This window comes from Salvia hispanica, chromosome 2 (assembly GCF_029641045.1).
Source record: "Salvia hispanica isolate PSC_SH4W2 chromosome 2, Shi_PSC_v1, whole genome shotgun sequence".
NCBI lineage: Eukaryota > Viridiplantae > Streptophyta > Magnoliopsida > Lamiales > Lamiaceae > Salvia > Salvia hispanica.
This window is the reverse complement of record NC_142693.1, coordinates 32,837,076-32,855,105: the sequence shown is the minus strand read 5'-3', so window position 1 is coordinate 32,855,105 and position 18,030 is coordinate 32,837,076. Positions and strand designations below refer to the sequence as shown.

The 18,030-nt window shown below is 38.1% G+C and overlaps 1 protein-coding gene and 1 pseudogene across 2 annotated transcripts; both read right to left on the bottom strand.

Moving 5' to 3' along the window:
• Positions 1-7,598: 7,598 nt before the first annotated feature.
• LOC148932207 (uncharacterized) lies at positions 7,599-11,233 on the bottom strand. Its single transcript, XM_089065031.1, has 3 exons — positions 10,096-11,233; positions 9,394-9,780; positions 7,599-8,494 (listed from the first exon to the last, which is right to left on the bottom strand). Exons 1-3 carry the CDS (start codon positions 11,231-11,233, stop codon positions 7,599-7,601), a joined length of 2,421 nt encoding a protein of 806 aa, XP_088921157.1.
• Positions 11,234-14,624: 3,391 nt separating this feature from the next.
• LOC125201969 (uncharacterized) lies at positions 14,625-16,544 on the bottom strand (annotated as a pseudogene). Its single transcript, XR_016134959.1, has 2 exons — positions 15,797-16,544; positions 14,625-15,584 (listed from the first exon to the last, which is right to left on the bottom strand). The product of XR_016134959.1 is annotated as an uncharacterized LOC125201969 (transcript).
• Between the last annotated feature and the right edge of the window lie 1,486 nt (positions 16,545-18,030).

Genomic DNA, 18,030 nt, shown 5'->3' with positions numbered 1-18,030 from the left:
GACGATTAGAATTTAGAAGCAAAAATAGATTGGGCATAATATAATTAATCACATTTATTAAACTTATTTTTTCATATGAATTTTAAAATGTTGCAAGTATACAACATTATCTTTTAAATGATAGTAAAACATTATAATTTTTTTTTCAAAATATTGAATAATGAAATTCAATTCTTTTCTTAAGTAAAGCGCTTCCCTTACCTTTTAGAAAAGCGTAAACTACATAAATGGTATCTGATCTTTTATTTTCTCTCATAAATGATATCTGACCTTTATTTTATACTCCATTTTTGGTACCTATTAATCACATTTTTAGTTACTGGTAAGATTTTCAACCAAAAATACCCTCTAAACATATGCATTCCATTTGTGTCATGGAGGATGACAAAACTAGTACCAAAAGTGATATTATAATCTCTTCTATCATTCTCCTCACTCTTTATACTATTATTATTAATCAATATTAATATCATTATTTTAATATTAGAAATTAATAGTTAATTTATTTTTTATTATCATTCAAATATACTTAAATATAATTATAGTTATAATTATACTTAATTATTATATTAATATTGTTGTTATAATATAAAAACTAGTAGTAGTAATTAACAAATAGTATAATAATTTAAATTATGAATCATACTCCCTTCGTTTTTTTATAGTTGAGTCATTTTTCAATTTCGAGAAGGTTCTTCATAGTTGAATCATTTCCATATATGGTATAACTTTTTTCACTTTCTTACTTTACTCTCTCTTACTTTATTCTCTCTACTTTATTCACTTTATACTTTAGTGAGGTGTTGCCTTCGCCGCCATCACTAGACGAGTAGTGGCCACGCGCCGTGCGCTTCGTGCGTTTCGAGCCCGACTCGACACCGCCAGCCCACCTGTCAAGGTGGTGGACTTGCGACCAAACATCGACAAGCTTGAAATCTTTGCCGACGTCGTCTTTGAAGACCCGCAACGCCGCTCTCAGAATGTCGGCTCCACTGGCTCCGCTCTGATAATTCGCCTCTTCTCCACTGTATATCGCGCAAAATTTTTTGACATCTTTGTCGCTTCGCTCCCAATGACTGCGGAGCATCTTCACGTTGCGGGGAACGGTATTCGTCGGCCTTCGTGCGTTGTACACTACGGTGACTTTTAGCCAAAAACACTTGTGGGTTTGTTGATTCCCGACGATAGGATCGTACGAGACGCTGATCCAAGCGTCGTACAGAGCCAACGTCTCGGCTTGGCTGTATGCATGACGGCTGCCGTCTCCACCAGCCTCTACATCCGCTGCCTCCTCTTCCTCCTCGGCATTGACGCCGAGACTGAGGTTGATCCTGCCGGAGCCGGAGCTGGAGCCTCCACCAATTGGCCAGTCGGGCAAACTGCGTTCAGGCGCCAAAAAATTCTCCGAAATTTGGGATAATCCCGGCGATTGCCCGTACCTCTGGGGGGGAGGGACGATAGTGTGCATCCACATCAAAATGTGGTGTTTGGTACGCCGGCGGGGTGGTCGAGCCTTGGGTGCCCGGCGACGAACCGGGAGTACCCAAACAGTTGTACATGCTCGCCCAATCGTCGAACGAGTTCAAGTCGAACCCGACGGAGCGCCGCCTGCCGGAGCCGCCGCCGCTGGAGTTTCCATCGCCGGACATTTTTTCAACAATTTGAGAGTAGTGTTTGTGTGTAAAATGGAAGAGGAATGAGGAATGAGAGTAGTGTTTGTGTGTAAAATGGTGAATGGAGTATGGAGTATATTTATAGAATAAAAAAAAAAAAAATTTGAAAATTCGACTGTTTTGTTCCCAACGATCATTTGACCGCTTGAATTTTTTTTTTATTAAATTCGAATTTTTCGAATTTATAAAAATAAAATAAAATTATTACGTCATAATTACGACGCCCACTCGCGGGCGGCGAGTGGGCGTCACACAATGCTCCGGCGCACACCACGTGGGCGCGTGCGTCGTCTCGCCAGCTCGAGGCCGGCCTCGTCGGGTCGCGTCACGCGACGAGATGTCTTGTCTCGTCGAGACGAGACGAGCCTCGCAACGCTGTCTCGATGCTGGCTCGTCTCGTCGAGACGAGACCGAGCCCGCATCGAGCCCGCGTTGCGGATGCTCTTATTCTCTCTACCTTTCCTCTCTCTTACTTTTTTATCTATTTATTTAATACACCCAACATTCATTTCTAAAACTCCGTGCCGAAAAGTTCCTCCTCAACTATGAAGAAACGGAGGGAGTATAATATTATATAATAATAATTATTATTATTTATATTAAATTAACAACTAATCAATATAGTCTTAAATAAAAATTTAAAATTGTGAATTGTATTCGTAATGATATAAAGAGTTGAATATTTTTAGTTAGGTGTTTCAACCCTAAAATAAGTATAAAATAATTTAATAAAAAATATTCAATTGATTTAATTACTTTAAATAATTAATTTAATTAGGTGTTTTGTTCTTGTTTATATTATGAATACAATTACATGTATGTATAAAACACTAAAAAGAAAGAAGAGAAAAGAAAAAAGAGGAAACATAAACTAAGGAGAAAAAAGAAAGAAGAAAGGAAGATAAAATACTAAAAAAAAGAAAAAAAATGAAGAAAAAGGAAAGAAGAAAAAGGAAGGAAAAAATAATCACTCTTTAATTGAAATTTCCACAAATATCCTTCACAACAAAAAAATCTCATGTTTGGTACTCAGGGTTATTTTTGTCATGGGGTACCAAAAATGATATAAAATAAAGATCAGGTACCATTTACGTGCGAAAGTGAAAGATCAGGTACTATTTATGTGGTTCACTCTTTAGAAAAAGAGGGAATATCTTTTTTAGTACACCAACTATCCTAAATGAGCAAATTTGGTCCGTTACATTTCATAATATCTTTTGAAGTCCATCAACTATAAGTTAATATCAATTCAAGTACTTTTTGACTATTTCCAATATTTTCATGACCAAAGTACCCGTAAGGCCATGAAGGGGAATTCAATCTATTTACCCTCTCATTTTCATTAAAGTATGTAATTTATTTTTCTTTCTTTATTCATCCACTTTCTTCTTTCTAAAAATTTAAGTTAATCATAATATATAATATATACTACATTGAAATAAAATTTTAATAAAGTAGAAAAAATATGATTCACGAATAGTCAAAGGAATAGATATGAGAACTATGAACAATTTTCATGATGTTGTTGTAAATGACCTAAATGATAATATTAAGACGCGACATTGTCTATGTTAATGAATTTTAATTGTCTATTTTGTATAAGGTTGTGATAAAATGCAAACTTATATATTGTACAAACTCAAAATTCTTCAACACAGCTTCAACAAAGTTTCAATACAATATTGTGTAAAATTTCAAGATTTTAATGTCAACACAATATCAACACAGCATCAATCATTGACTACCGTTGAAATTCTGTTGACATTTTCCTGTTGATGCTTTTTTTTGTGTTCTGTTGACATTTTTCATTGGTCCAGATCATAGTTTTGAGTTTGTACAATATTTAGAGTTTTCATTTGATCACATCCCATTTCGTATAAGTATAATGTTTACATGAACTTTACTGATTTCATTAATATATCAACTGCAATAGCCTTATCTTCTCCATGATACATTAATTTTAATTTACTCTTGGTTTAGATCTCATCAATATATCAAATTCATTTGAATAAATATGATTGGTTGAAATTGAGTAAGATTTCATCAATATTGAAAGAATTGTATTTCAATGTTAAAAATATAATACTAACATCATACTATTACAATCCATATTCATCCATTAAATACAAACATTGTACGTACGCAAGTTAACATACTGAGAAATTGATCAAACGGAAGAGACGCGATGTTGAGTTGGTTCGGAGAGATCGAGCAATATAATCGTGAAAAAAAGGCCGGGTGGTTTCGCTTCTTCATATAATTATTTCAAGTGCTTTTGCTTAGTGATCTCTCATACAAGTAAATAGTACAATTGCTTTACACATTTCTTGTGTCATTTTACATGCTTTTGTAACTTGTCTTATGTTATGTCAGTGTCTCTTTCAGTCAAACAGAATTCAATTGAGTTTCTAAACTGTTGCATTATTATTTCTTGTAATTCCAAATAAATAGTACTCCGTACTCCCTCCGTCCTAGATAATTTGGGACACTTTACCCGACACGAGTTTTAAGAAATCTAATGGAAAGTGAGTTGAAAAAGTTGGTGGAATGTGGGTCCTACTTTTAAAGTATTAGTTTTATAATAAAATGTGAGTAGAAATGAGTTAGTGGAATATGAGGTCCACTACCAAAAATGGTAAAAGTAAAATGAGACAAATTATGTGGGACGGCCCGAAATGGAATACTGGGTCGAATTATCTGGGACGGAGGAAGTACTCCACACTATATCTCTTGGTTTGAGTTTCTAAACTGTTGCATTTTTTCCTTATAATTCAAGAAATATTTAGCAAAAGTTAAAACTAATTTCTGCGTTTCAGTTTATTCTGCAGAAAGAGGTAGTTCTGCCCTGACACATCTAGGACTCTATGACCTTATTTTGCTTCTTTTAACTCATTGTTATGAACATTTGTAATCTCTACAAATTTTGACCTCTGACTTGTTTCACTATCACCTCAAAGGAAATGTTGCTTTCCTTCTAATCGTCGTTTGCAGGCGCTGGTGGGACTTGGCAGAGAAATACGAAACTTCTATTCCAGCCCGTATAGTATGTTCCTCTTCGTGTCAGTTTAGACCGTATCTAATTCTCTTCGATTAATGTGTTTGGCTACTCAAAGCTTAATTTTGTTTGACAGGAGGAGGGCTTGGATTCCTACTACTTGACATGCTGGGATGTGCTATGCTGGGATGTGCTCTGTTTATGTGTATATTATTTGGAATAATATGTGAATTGGCAAGATATATGGGATAGAATGAGAGCAATGATTATTTTGTGTTTCTGTTTTAGATGTGCTTTTGTAAAAATTCAAATGCTTCTTGTGGCTAGTGGTTTCATCAACTTATCAAATGCTATTTTATCTTCTTAATATGCCTGGATTTTATTTTACTCTTAATTTAGATCTCTTAAGCAGTATATCAAATGCAATAGAATATGATTGGTTGATATTGAGCAAGACTTGGAGAAGGATGTCTTGTTTTATTTGAAATGGTGTGCTATGCTAATGAAGAATGAAAAACAGATACTCCTACATAGAGTAGGTAACAATGTACTTAACTCATAATTTAGCGATTTTCTCATATGTTACTGTCATTATGTTACACCGAAAGGGTCATCATATTGGTGACGTAATTGTTGTTGTGATATAAATGTCATATACAACTAAATATGCCTCTTCAAAATCAGAAGTATCTTGATATTTACTATCCATTTAGACACAAGTATAATATAAAATTCAGTAAAAGACACAAGTAGAATATAAAAATTCAGTAAAAGACACAAGTATAAAAAATGATTTGTATTATATATTACATCTATGCATATTACAAGGGCAGTGATAAAATGCAAACTCTATTTATTGTATAAATTCCAAACTCTTTAATAGTACTGTGTCAACACAATATAAAATTTCAAGATTTTGGTGTCAACACAATATCAAAAAAATGTCAACCGCTGACACTGTGTTGATATTTTCTGTTGTTGTTATTTTGTAATCTGTTGACATTTTTTAAAGGTCCAAATCATAGTTTGGAATTTGTACAATATTTAGAGTTTGTATTTGATTACATCCCTATATTACAAAGTGTCAAAATTAGTCCCCACAAAATTACAACAAATTATTATTATTATTATTATTATTATTATTATTATTATTATTATTATAAATAAATTCATGATTCAATACAATGGTACGTATATCAATCAAGTTTCTATGTTTTCTATTAAATCGACTTTTTAAAAATATACTCCTAAATCAATTGGAACTATATAAAATTACTTCAATATTGAAAGAAGTCTTTATTAAATTATATATAAACATAAGTTTACATAATAATCCATTAAATACGTACATGCATAAGTTTACAGCCCGTGAAATCGATCAAACTGGAAGAGGCGAGAGCGAGACGACGATGTTGGGTTGGTTCAGAAAAGGCAAGAATGTGGAAGACGACTACCGCCCCATTTGCTTCGTACGTGTACACTGAAAAAAGCATCGTGATAAATAAATGGAAAATGTTAATTATGGAAATAATTGAGGCCAATATATTTCCTACTATATTTTGTTGATTTATTTCCTTACAAGATATTTCTATGTTTCTAAGCCAAAATTAGGGTTATCTATTTTGATTATAAATTATAACTAAACATGCTACAATTCATCACTAAGTGAAATCTCTAGTTTGACATTGCCTTGTATTGAACAATTTGTTGTATTCATCTTGTTAGAAGTCGTTGGGAAAAAACTGTTGTTCTTATTTAATCATTATGAATACAAAGACTACACCATTATATAGGCTAGAGAGACTCTAAGTATGGTAAACCTAATTTACAATTATTGCTATGCTATATATGGTACAATATATTTTGCATATAATCCTCCAGATCTTATGCAATATTCTTCTGACACTCCCCCTCAAGCTAGGTAGTGGGGTTCCCGATACTTAGCTTGCATAGTACCTCTTGAAACGACTTCGAGTTCACTGCCTTTGTCAAAATATCCGCCAACTGATCTTCAGATTTGACATAAGGCATTTCTACTACCTTAGCTTCAATATTCTCCTTGATAAAGTGTCTGTCCACCTCTACATGTTTGGTTCTATCGTGTTGCACCGGGTTTTCGGAGATACTAATAGCCGCCTTGTTGTCACAAAAGAGTCTACAAGGAAGGGCCGGTCGGAGGTCCAATTCCGTCATCAGTTTTCGCAACCACAGTATCTCTGTCAGTCCACTTTTGATTCCTCTGAACTCTGCTTCTGCGCTGGAAAGCGCCACTACTTTCTGTTTCTTGCTTCTCCACGTCACAAGGTTCCCTCCTACAAAGGTGAAATACCCGGCAGTTGATTTCCTGTCATTTGGGTTCCCCGCCCAGTCAGCATCGGTGAAGCCATGTATTTCCATGTGTCCATGTTTTTCAAACATAAGTCCGTGTTCCGCCGTTCCCTTCAAGTAGCGGACAATCCTCAAGACTGCTTCCCAATGTTCTTCTTGAGGTGCATGCATGAATTGGCTCACTACTCCTACTGCGTATGCAATATCTGGTCTTGTGTGAGATAGATAAATAAGCTTTCCGACCAATCTCTGGTATCTCCCCCTGTCTGTCGGTCTTGCCCCTTCCTTTATCTGTAGTCCGTGATTTTGCACCATCGGGGTGTCCACGGGTTTGCAGTCGATCATCCCAACTTCTGCTAATAGATCAAGAACATACTTCTTCTGATTTATGAAAATCCCCTTTTTTGACCTTAGCACTTCAATTCCCAAGAAATATTTGAGAAGACCGAGATCCTTCATCTCAAATTCATGAAACAGATTCTTCCTTAATTCGGCTATCTCCGCCTCATCATCTCCGGTAATGATCATGTCATCCACGTATATAATTAAACACGTGATCTTGCTGCCCTTTTTTTTATGAATAAAGTGTGATCTGAGTTACTCTACTTGTACTCGTACTTCTTCATCACTTCCGTGAACCTTCCAAACCATACCATTGGGGATTGTTTTAATCCATACAACGTCTTCTTGAGTTGGCATACTTCCCCATCTAAGAAATCTCCAGAGAATCCCGGTGGAGGTTCCATGTACACTGGCTTTGGCAACTCTCCATGTAGGAATGCATTGGTCACATCAAACTGATGAAGTGGCCACTCCTTATTGGCGGCAATTGAGAACAGCACTCTGACAGTGTTAATTTTCGCCACTGGTGAGAAAGTCTCGTCATAATCTACACCATAAGTCTGGGTGTACCCTTTCGCCACGAGACGAGCCTTGTATCTCTCTATCGTACCATCAGGTCTCCTTTTTATTGTGAACACCCATCTGCAGCCAACTGTCTTCACCCCTTCGGGTAACTTGCCTCGTACCCACGTGTTGTTTTTCATCAATGCCTTCATCTCAACAAACATTGCTTCCCTCCATTTCTTATGCTTCATTGCTTCTTCGGCTGACTGTGGGATCTCCTCTTCTTCATACAACGCAGCTTCAAAAGCTCGAGCCATTTTTGTCAGGTTTCCTTGAACAAAGTTCGCCACCCCATATCGACTCTTCTTCCCAATCTTCTCGGGAGAGTATCTCTTTGGCGGAATTCCCCTCGTACTCCGAAAAGGAAGTGCATATCTCCCTGTGTCTCCATCTATTGTATTGTCTTCCACAAGAGGTTCTGTTTCAACAGTGTCAGTGGTAACTGGAATCTCAACTGTACTTGGTTTAGAGATTACCTCGGATATCATTGGAGAAGGATTACAAGGACTTGGGTGAGATGGCTCTTGTGGTGAGACCTGCCTGGCAGAAGTGACAACTGGATCTGTTGGTTCCTCAATCGAGGAGCTTGGAACTGGCACAACCCAACTTAGATAGTCCGTAGAACTACCTGGATCACTCTCCCCCTGACTACTAAGGTGGGTGTGATAGAAAAATTCGGTTTCCAAAAAATTACAGTTCATAGTGGTGGTGATTTTTTTGGTGTTGGGATCAAAGCATCTGTACCCTTTTTGGTTTACCCCATACCCCACAAAAACACATTTTGTTGCACACGGTGAGAGTTTTGTTCTTTCATGTTTAGGTATATGAGTGTAAACAGTACAACCGAAGACTTTCGGAGGAAGGTTAAGGTATTCGGGAATTTTGGTTTGTTTGGATAAAATATCGAGGGGAGTTTTCATGTTAAGGATTTTGGTTGGGAGGCGATTGATGAGAAAGATGGATGTAGCAACAGCTTCGGGCCAAAAATGTTTGGGAACTTTGGATTCAATCATAAGGGCTCGGGTCATTTCTAAATAACTCTATTCTTTCTTTCAGCTACCCCATTTTGTTCAGGTGTATAGGTACAAGAAGTTTGATGAATCACTCCACTATTTTGACAAAACTGGGTCATAGCACTATTAACGAATTCTCTCCCATTATCGGACCTAAGGGTTTGGATAGTGGTATGAAATTGTGTCTGGATTAGTTTAAAAAAGGATACAAATCTATCAAAGACTTCCGACTTGTGTTTCAAAAAATAAATCCATGTCATCCTAGTACAATCATCAACAAATATCACAAAATATCGAAAGCCATTTCCACCAATAAAAGGCGCAGGGCCCCAAACATCAGAGTGTACTAAAGAAAACATAGATTGCATACGAGTATTTGTGGGTTTAAAAGTCTGTCTGTGGCTCTTGGCCAAAACACAAGTCTCACAAGAAAAATCAGAGGAAATAGAAAGGTTCGGATAAAGTAATCTAAAGTAACCAGGAGAGGGGTGTCCTAGTCTTCGGTGCCAGATCCAAGTTTCCTGTTTCGTGGATCCGTGAGCCAGCATCGCACTTCCATGTTGGGCTATCTCATCCACGTAGTAGAGCCCTTGCTTCTCAGTGCCACGCCCAAGAATCCTCCTCTTCTGAATATCCTGCAGAATACAAAAGTCGGGATGCATTAGAAGTGTGCAATTTAACTCCTTCGTCACATGACTTATGGACATCAATCTTTGAGACAATGTAGGCACATATAGACAGTTCATAAGCCGGAGTGTAGGTGAAATCTCAATAGTGCCAGACCCCACAACAGTAATCAATTCCCCATTTGCAGTTCGAATATAAGATCTAGTAACTTCACTAAAATCAAGAAAGTCATTTTTATCTGGAGTCATGGTATCAGTTGCCCCACAGTCAAATATCCAGCCCTTCGAATTTTTATCAGTAACATCATATACATGAAATGCAGCGGAAAAATTTTCTAGGGGTGCAAATTTATTTTCTGACTCAAAATTGGGGTAATTTTTGGATTTTTGGAGAGATAGGGGTCTTTTTCGGATTTCAGGTAAGTCTGGGGGGTCAGATATAAGGAGATGGGGTCGTTTTTTATATTTCACATACTTCTGGGGGGGGGGGGGGGGGGGGAAATAAAACTCTTTGTAAGATAAATTAGGGTTTGGATTAAATCCAAACCCTTTACCTCCTTTAGACGCGCCGCCTCTTATCTCCTTCCATTCTGCCAAATTTCCGACGCCCCTCACGTTGCCGCCGGCCGGTGGAGGCTCCTGACGCGCCCCCGTTCCAACTCCGGTCGATTCCCCATGGTTTCCGGCTTCGATTCGCCGGGGAACCCCTTCTCCGTTTACACCGACCGCCATTTTCGCTTGGGCTTGAGAAGCTCTCGCCTTGTGCCGTTCTTCCCACCAATCGGGATATCCGACCCGTTTGAAGCAGGCCTCCCAAGTGTGTTTATGTTTCCCACAATGGGAGCACCACAATTTCGACGTGTCGGGCTTGTTTTCCGGTCGGCTGGTGGCCGCGGGGCGCGGTGGTGGTGGTCCGTTCCGATTCAGAGGCCGTTGGGTCTGAGCGGCGAGGCCTTGTCCGATTTCTCCACCAAATGATGAGTCGGCACTGCCGTTGGCTTCGTCGGTGGGTGAGGACGACGCCGGTGGCATGATTCGACGTCGAGCCGCCTCCGTCTTCACCCATCCATACGCAGCCTCCACTGATGGTGTTGGATCTTCTTTCAGAATTTCCCGTCGGATTGAGTCGTATTCCTGATTTAATCCGGTCAGGAACTTGATGAGCCTTTTGGAGTTTGAGAACGTCCGGAATTGATCGATTCCTTTGTCACAGCAGCTAATTGGTTGTTTCTGACTCCGATCTATATTGATCCATAGTCCATGAATCTTTCTGTAGCATGTTTCCAGACCCATATTGCCTTGTTTGATGTTAATTGCCTTCTCTTCCAGGTCATAGATGAGGTACTTGTCGGCTTTACTCTCGAATGTCACCGCGAGATTGTCCCAGAGCGCCTTCGACGTCTGATGATGGGCAAAGTCTGCAATGATCTCGTTATCGATGTTGTCGACAATCCATGAGAACACCACTAGGTCATTCTCCTCCCATTCGTCATATCCCTTGCTCCCCGGTTCTGGGGGATCATTTTTGATGTACGAGTAGGCGCCCCTGCCTCCGATCTTCACCTTGATTAATCTTGCCCACAAAGGGTAGTTCTTTCCATTCAACTTGAATGGTACCGTGATACTTTTGCTGTTTCTCAGACTCGCCGTCTGCTCCATATGTTTCGTATCTTCTGTATCTGTATCTGACATATTCTAGGTGTAGGTTGATTTCTGGGTTGGTTTTTGGCTGGAAAAAAGGTCGAGAAATTGGTATTATTGGCTGTGATGAAATTTTTCTGAGCCAAGATCTTCCTGCTCTGAGGCCATGTTAGAAGTCGTTGGGAAAAAACTGTTGTTCTTATTTAATCATTATGAATACAAAGACTACACCATTATATAGGCTAGAGAGACTCTAAGTATGGTAAATCTAATTTACAATTATTGCTATGCTATATATGGTACAATATATTTTGCATATAATCCTCCAGATCTTATGCAATATTCTTCTGACACATCTCTTTTATATTTGTGATTGTATGTGTTTATTTGCCTAACAATCGACAGATATAATCAACAACGTCCAAAGAATTTGATCAAACAGAAGAGACGACGATGCTGAGTAAGAGTTGGTCCTGAGGATACAGGAAGGATAGGCCGCCTGAAGATGACTGCTGCCCCATTTGCTTTGATGACTTCCACGGTCCATGCCGGACTAACTGCGGCCATTGGTTTTGCGGCAAGTTTCTTTCTTTATTTTCTGCTTCAACTTGAAATGAGGAAATTGGAATTTTAAATATTTAGGGTTTTGGTTGAAAAGCATGATATGTGCTTGTCATGATTTTCTTTGCAATTGGTTTATTGTACATGATTTCATCCGGTTACATGTGATCTTTGGCCCTTTGCAGGCAGCTGCCTTCTTCGATTTCGAGATTCATGGCAAAATTCCGACGGTGCAAGTGCCCTATAATCGTGTTCCCTTTTCACCTCTACTTATTCAGCCAGGAAGATAAGAAGAAGTTGGTGAGATCCTCCGAGAGATCCAGCAATATAATCGTGTAAACAAGGTCGGGTTCATGGCATGTTCTTTTGCTTAAGCTATAATTATCTCAACCATTGATATATAATCTTGTTCCCCATCCAGCCACGAAGAGGCGTTGAGCGATACAAGCTTGAAGACATCTTCATGGTATGTTCTTTTACTGAAGCTAGCTATAATTATTTCAAGTAGTTTTGTTTAGTAAATATTATGAAGTCAACTTTGATTTGCCTTTTTAAACTAATTTCAAGACATTTTTTAGGCAACATGTACACTACTTAAACTAATTTCTGTTGTTTCAGTTTATTCTGCAGAAATATGTAGGTCTGCTCAAGCTCATGGACTTGTATGTAGATGATATTCTACTGGCATGTTCAAGCAAGAATGAGATGCTACATATCAAGGAAGAACTAAAACAAAAGTTTGAAATGAAAGATCTTGGAGAAGCCAAGAAAATCATGGGCATGGATATCTTCAGAAACAGAAAAGGGAACTAAAATTGGTTCAAGCTGATTATGCCAGAAAGGTGATAGAGAAGTATCAAGTGAAAGATGCAAAGTCAGTCTCTGTTCCATTGGCAAGTCATTTTAAACTTAGCAAGGAGCAGATGCCAAAAACAGATGAAGCTAGAAGAGAAATGAGCTTGATATCCTATGCTAACATAGTGGGCAGTGTGCTGTACTTGATGATACGCACAAGGCCGGATGTTGCCCATGTTATCAGTGTGGCTAGCAGGTATATGGCTGATCTAGGAAGAGAGCACTGGGCTGCACTGAAATGGATATTAAAATATCTGAAGGGTTCTGTTATGGTTGGCTTGAAGTTTGGAAATGGAGTTTGGTCTGAAAAGGACGAGATTCTTGAGGGATTTTGTGATTCAGATTATGCTGCTAACCTAGATAACAGAAAGTCCCAAAGTGGCTACATTTTCACATTGTTTGGCACAACAATCAGTTGGAAGTCAAATTTACAGTCTGTAGTTGCATTATCTACAACGGAGGCTGAGTATATTGCTCTAACAGAGGCTTCTAAGGAAGGAAAGTGGCTGCAGAGGATTCTTCAGGATTTGGGAATGGAGTTGGAAGCAGTAAGGATCAACTGTGATAGCAACTCGGCTATATGTTTAGCCAAACACCAGATGTTCATGAACGGTCTAAACATATTGATGTGAGAAGGCACTTCATCAGAGATGAGATTCAAAGTGGGAAGATCAATGTGGTGAAGGTGAAGGTTCCAACTGAGGAGAATGCCTCAGATATGTTGACAAAATTTCTGCCAGTTTCAAAATTCAAGCATTGCTTAGAATTGGTAGAGATTGTGGAGTGATAAGTTTCTGGAACAATTGAAAAGGGAGTTAGATATTGATCTTGATTTGCAGATGCAAGGTGGATATTTGTGAGATTTGTGAGTTTTGCCTCAGCAAATCAGTCTCTAAGTGTTGAGCTAAATAGAGCCGTTGGGGCTGGGTGATGAAGTGAAGGAATGAGCTCGAGTTTGAAGCTTCTGGAAGTAGCCGTTGGGATGCGGTTATAACTAACTTTCAGCTGAAGGAAGTTAGTTGATCATTCACTTGTATTCACACTTATATTAGCCGAGAAAAGAGATTGAAGAAGTAGAACACACAATACACACACACGATTGATAGTTTAGCCTTTGCTTGTAATTAGTTGAGGGCGTTTCAATTTGTAGAGTGGATACACTTTCTTGTGAGCTTGATTTATAAACTCCGGTCACCTTCTCCGTGGACGTAGGCACTCTCTTGCCGAACCACGTTACTTCCTTTTGTGTGCTTTACCATTCTTGTCGATATTCTTTTCTTGTGTGATCGGCGGTGCAACCCAACTGAAGGAGTATCTAGCATGAATTGGCCAATTCTTGGATTACAAGACTACATACACAGTAAATGGTGCTGCGACATAAATTTGATATAGCAACGTCTCATAAATGCAAATGCAAAGTTTTATTAACAATTGCAAGTTTATTTGGCATCAGTTAAAAGAACCTTGATATTTGATCTATTGAATGATAGCAATAATGACACCGTTTTTTAAAATTTGTAGCAAAATAGACACTTCCAAATCATTAAGTATGAAAATGATAGAGCGTGTGAGGATAAGTGTAAGTTTAATTGAGTAGTTAATATAAATCATAGATCCACATTGAAACCTTGAGTATATCTATAAGGACAGGTGGTGAGAATTTCAAGCCAACTCCGTATTCTTACATACGTCGAAACCATCGCACGTTTGGGAAGGTTGTCGGGATCAGTTGAATTCTTGTCTCTATTCGTCCAAGCGCGCGACCACGAAACCAGCCTACATATGGGAATAACAATACATAGACGACAACCACAGACACTACTACGGCGACTACACATCGATCGATCGTCGTCGTCTATAATGACTATTTGATAAGATGTTAGGCCTTCGAGACTAAACGGAGATGAGATCGTGGCTGGTCACAACGATGATCATCGCGAAAGAATTCCCGTCGAGCAGTTTATGGTTTAGGGTTTAGGGTTTGTGAAAGAAAGCTTGTATATAAATTGCAGGAAAAGTAATTAAATAGACGAAAACAATAGAGGAGTCTTGTGATTTCTCAAGTTGTTTATGAATACAAGGTCTTTAAGACTTAATCCTAGGATTGGTTCGACTCTATTTTGCATTCCGGGAAAGAACCAACAAAGAAAACCCGAAATGGAGCTTATAATTACGCTCGACTCTCTATTACATTGAAGCATTGGGTATATCTTCAATTACCGGTGGTAAGAACTCCAACCCATCTTTGTATAGTTAAACACAAAGAAACAGTAGCACGTTTGGGAAAACTGTCGTCAGCATTTGCAAGAACTTGCAGCAAACTCTGTATTTGTGTCTCTGTTTGTTTAAGCCCCCCCAAAACCTTGGTGCGTATGGGGAAGTAGATGACCAACAATATATTGATGCCGACGAACACACCTACTACTATGGTAGCTATTTCGGAAATTGATTTTGTTTCCATAGGATTGGTCATGAGTAAAGAAACCCCATAGCTCACTCCAATAGACACAATCGACACCCACATCGAATAGGTCGTGATTGCCAGCAAGACAAAATCTACCTGTGGCGCTCCGGTGCTGATGAGGACGATTGTGATCATCGATGAAATGAAAGCCGTGTTGGTAGCAACAAGGAAGGATATATATAGTCCAGGACTATTAGTTGCCATCACTGCTCTGCCCGCTTTGTGTGATGGCGTGTAAATGTCGGGTGATGGCTTGTCTTCCTGCCACACACCCCCCGGGGGGTTGACCGCCGCCTGGAACGCCATCGTGGCTATTAGAATCACCACCACCATTGCCATTTCGGTCAACTTGGGGAACTGTTTGACCATTGCCAGAGAATCGAAACGTTGCAAGATTCTTCTCATTTCTTTATATGTATCTGTTTCGTGAAAGCTCTCACGCAAGATATCCAATGCTGTTTCGCCACTGGAATTCGTTGCTAGTCTCTTTATTTTTCTACTTTCCACCAAGTAATCTACAATCTGAAATTTTTGAAACAACAATATCATTACTAAGATCGAATATTGAGTCAGGAATGATACTCACGAATCACTTATATGTTTTTCTAATGTCAACTGATATTTATGTATTTGCAAACTAGTGTTATAACTTTAAGAAGAGTTCTGAAATGAACAGTCTCCACAAAATACATGTCTATTTTTATGTAAAAGTAAATAAAAGAGTTAGTGGTTACCTTAAGTTGATTGGATCTAACAGCCAAATGCAAGAGTGTCTCACCATCACCATCCTTTGCATAAACAAGTCCCCCAACTTTTCCACCAAAACCTTCAACGTCTCGAATTGAAAATGTTTCACGCACAAGTGCAACACGGTCTGCCCGCCATGCACTGTCTCCCGGGCGGCAGGAAATAGGTCCGGTCGAAGCAGCTCCTCCAATATCAAAACACGCCCTTTCACGGCCGCAACATGAATCGGATTCATCCCTTGATTATCCCGCCACCAGCACATCTCTGGCGCTACTGACATCAACCTTTTTGTGATTTCAAGGTCCCCTTCATCTACGGCAATGTGAAGAGGCGACGAACTTCGGGAGTCTGAACTCCGTGCTAGCCTCGGATTACGCTCCAACACTTCTTCACAACGCCTGTTTGTCCATGCATTGCTGCTATGTGTAGAAGATTTCTTGAACATGGAAACGAGAATTCATGAACAAGATATGGATCTTCTCCGAGTAGTTGTACAAGTGTTTTTACATCCTCTTTTGATGCAGATGTGTAGAGTTTCATTTCTACTTCTTCACTAACCATTTTTTTCTCCCACTAATTCTTTTTTTTTTCCCCCTCTAGTTTATGATTTCTTCTTCTTCTTATCCTCTTCTTATACTTATTCACAAAAGATCGATGTCCACACACCACACACAAGCAATTTCTACCTAATTTCCTCGCTGCTTCACAATATATTCCGATAAGGTTCTCAATATAAGAGTAGTAGATTCAACACAGCTAACTCAACTTCGTCTGTATCTAACAACGTTTGTCTTTGAAAAAGATAGTACTAGGAAAGAAGAAGCAAATTGAAATGGTGACACATTGTTTGAACATAACAACCATTTTATTTGAGTATGTATCACTTTAAGATTTTTCATTTTGTGGCCCATTCCACACGTATATTTATCATTTCCATATAATTTCTGCCTTTTAAATATTAGATAATTAGAACTTATTGGGATAATTAAAGAGTCTGATTATTTAGTTACTTTATTATTTAAGTTGTTATATTTTCGGTTTGATTTGTTTTTAATAAGTTTAATGAGAGCAATGTATTTCATCTATTTATAGATAATTAAAATAACAACTTGACAACAACGTAGCATGCAATCTGTGATACATAGGCAAGCAACTCGGCATATGATTCCAAGCAATCTGCGATACGAAATCAGAGCACTATGGTGACATCATAATTAAAATGACAATCTAGGCAAGATATTTGCTATACATAGACAAACATCTGTGATACATAGGCAAGCAACTCAGCATACGGTTCAAAGCAATCTGCGATACAAAATTAGAGATAATTAATCAAGCAATTTGCGATATATAAGCAAGCAAGTCTGCCACGTGGCAGACTAAGATTGAGTCTGCTCCTAAATTTAATGGTCCTCATTGATGGTATGTTGTCATTTTATAAATAGCTGTCATTTTATATAAGGTTCTCAATATAAGAGTCGAAGATTCAACGCAGCTACCTCACCTTAGGCTGTATCTATCTACGTTTGTCTTTGAAAAAGATAGTAAGGAAGAAACAAATTGAAATGGTGACACATTGTTTGAACATAACAACCATTTTATTTGAGTAAATATCACTTTAAATTTTTTAGTTTTGTGGCCCATTCCACACGTTTATTTATCATTTCCATTTAATTTCTGGCTTTTAAATATTAAATAATTAGAACATATTGGGACAATCAAAGAGTCTGATTATTTAGTTACTTTATTAATTAAGTTGGTTTTATTTTCGGTTTGATTTGGAGTTAATAAGTTGGAGAAAGATATGAGACAAATGTATTTTTATCTATTTATAGATAATGGAGAGATATGCATTAACGGCTATAAATTATAAGTTGGAGTATTAATTAGAAAATGATTCGATTTTAATTAATGAAAACCTACTATCTTAATCTAGTGACAAAGATCAGATCAAAGGAGAGCGCCAAAATTTTTTGCAGGATTAGTTAACGGCTAAAGTGGGCATAAATTACTTCACCATCCAATAAAAATTATGCATAAATTTCTTCCGCCGAAAGTATAGTGGACCGTCTCTCTAATACCAAAATTATATTGTATTTCATGATTAATTATCTCACATCAACCTCTGTGACTAATTTATCCTAGACAAATTTTATTTATGACTTATCTAATATTGTATCACATTATTATCTTATCTAACGAATCAAATAGCACCTAATAG

Bases quoted from the DNA above. Each gene is read 5' to 3' on its own strand.
- LOC148932207 (XM_089065031.1), bottom strand. From the start codon at position 11,233: ATGTCAGATACAGATACAGAAGATACGAAACATATGGAGCAGACGGCG. The intron at 9,781-10,095 runs GTAAAGGGTTTG...CCATGACTCCAG, and splicing joins AGGCGGCGCGTCTAAAGGAG to ATAAAAATGACTTTCTTGAT. The intron at 8,495-9,393 runs GTTACTTTAGAT...GGGTTGTGCCAG, and splicing joins ACTAGGACACCCCTCTCCTG to TTCCAAGCTCCTCGATTGAG.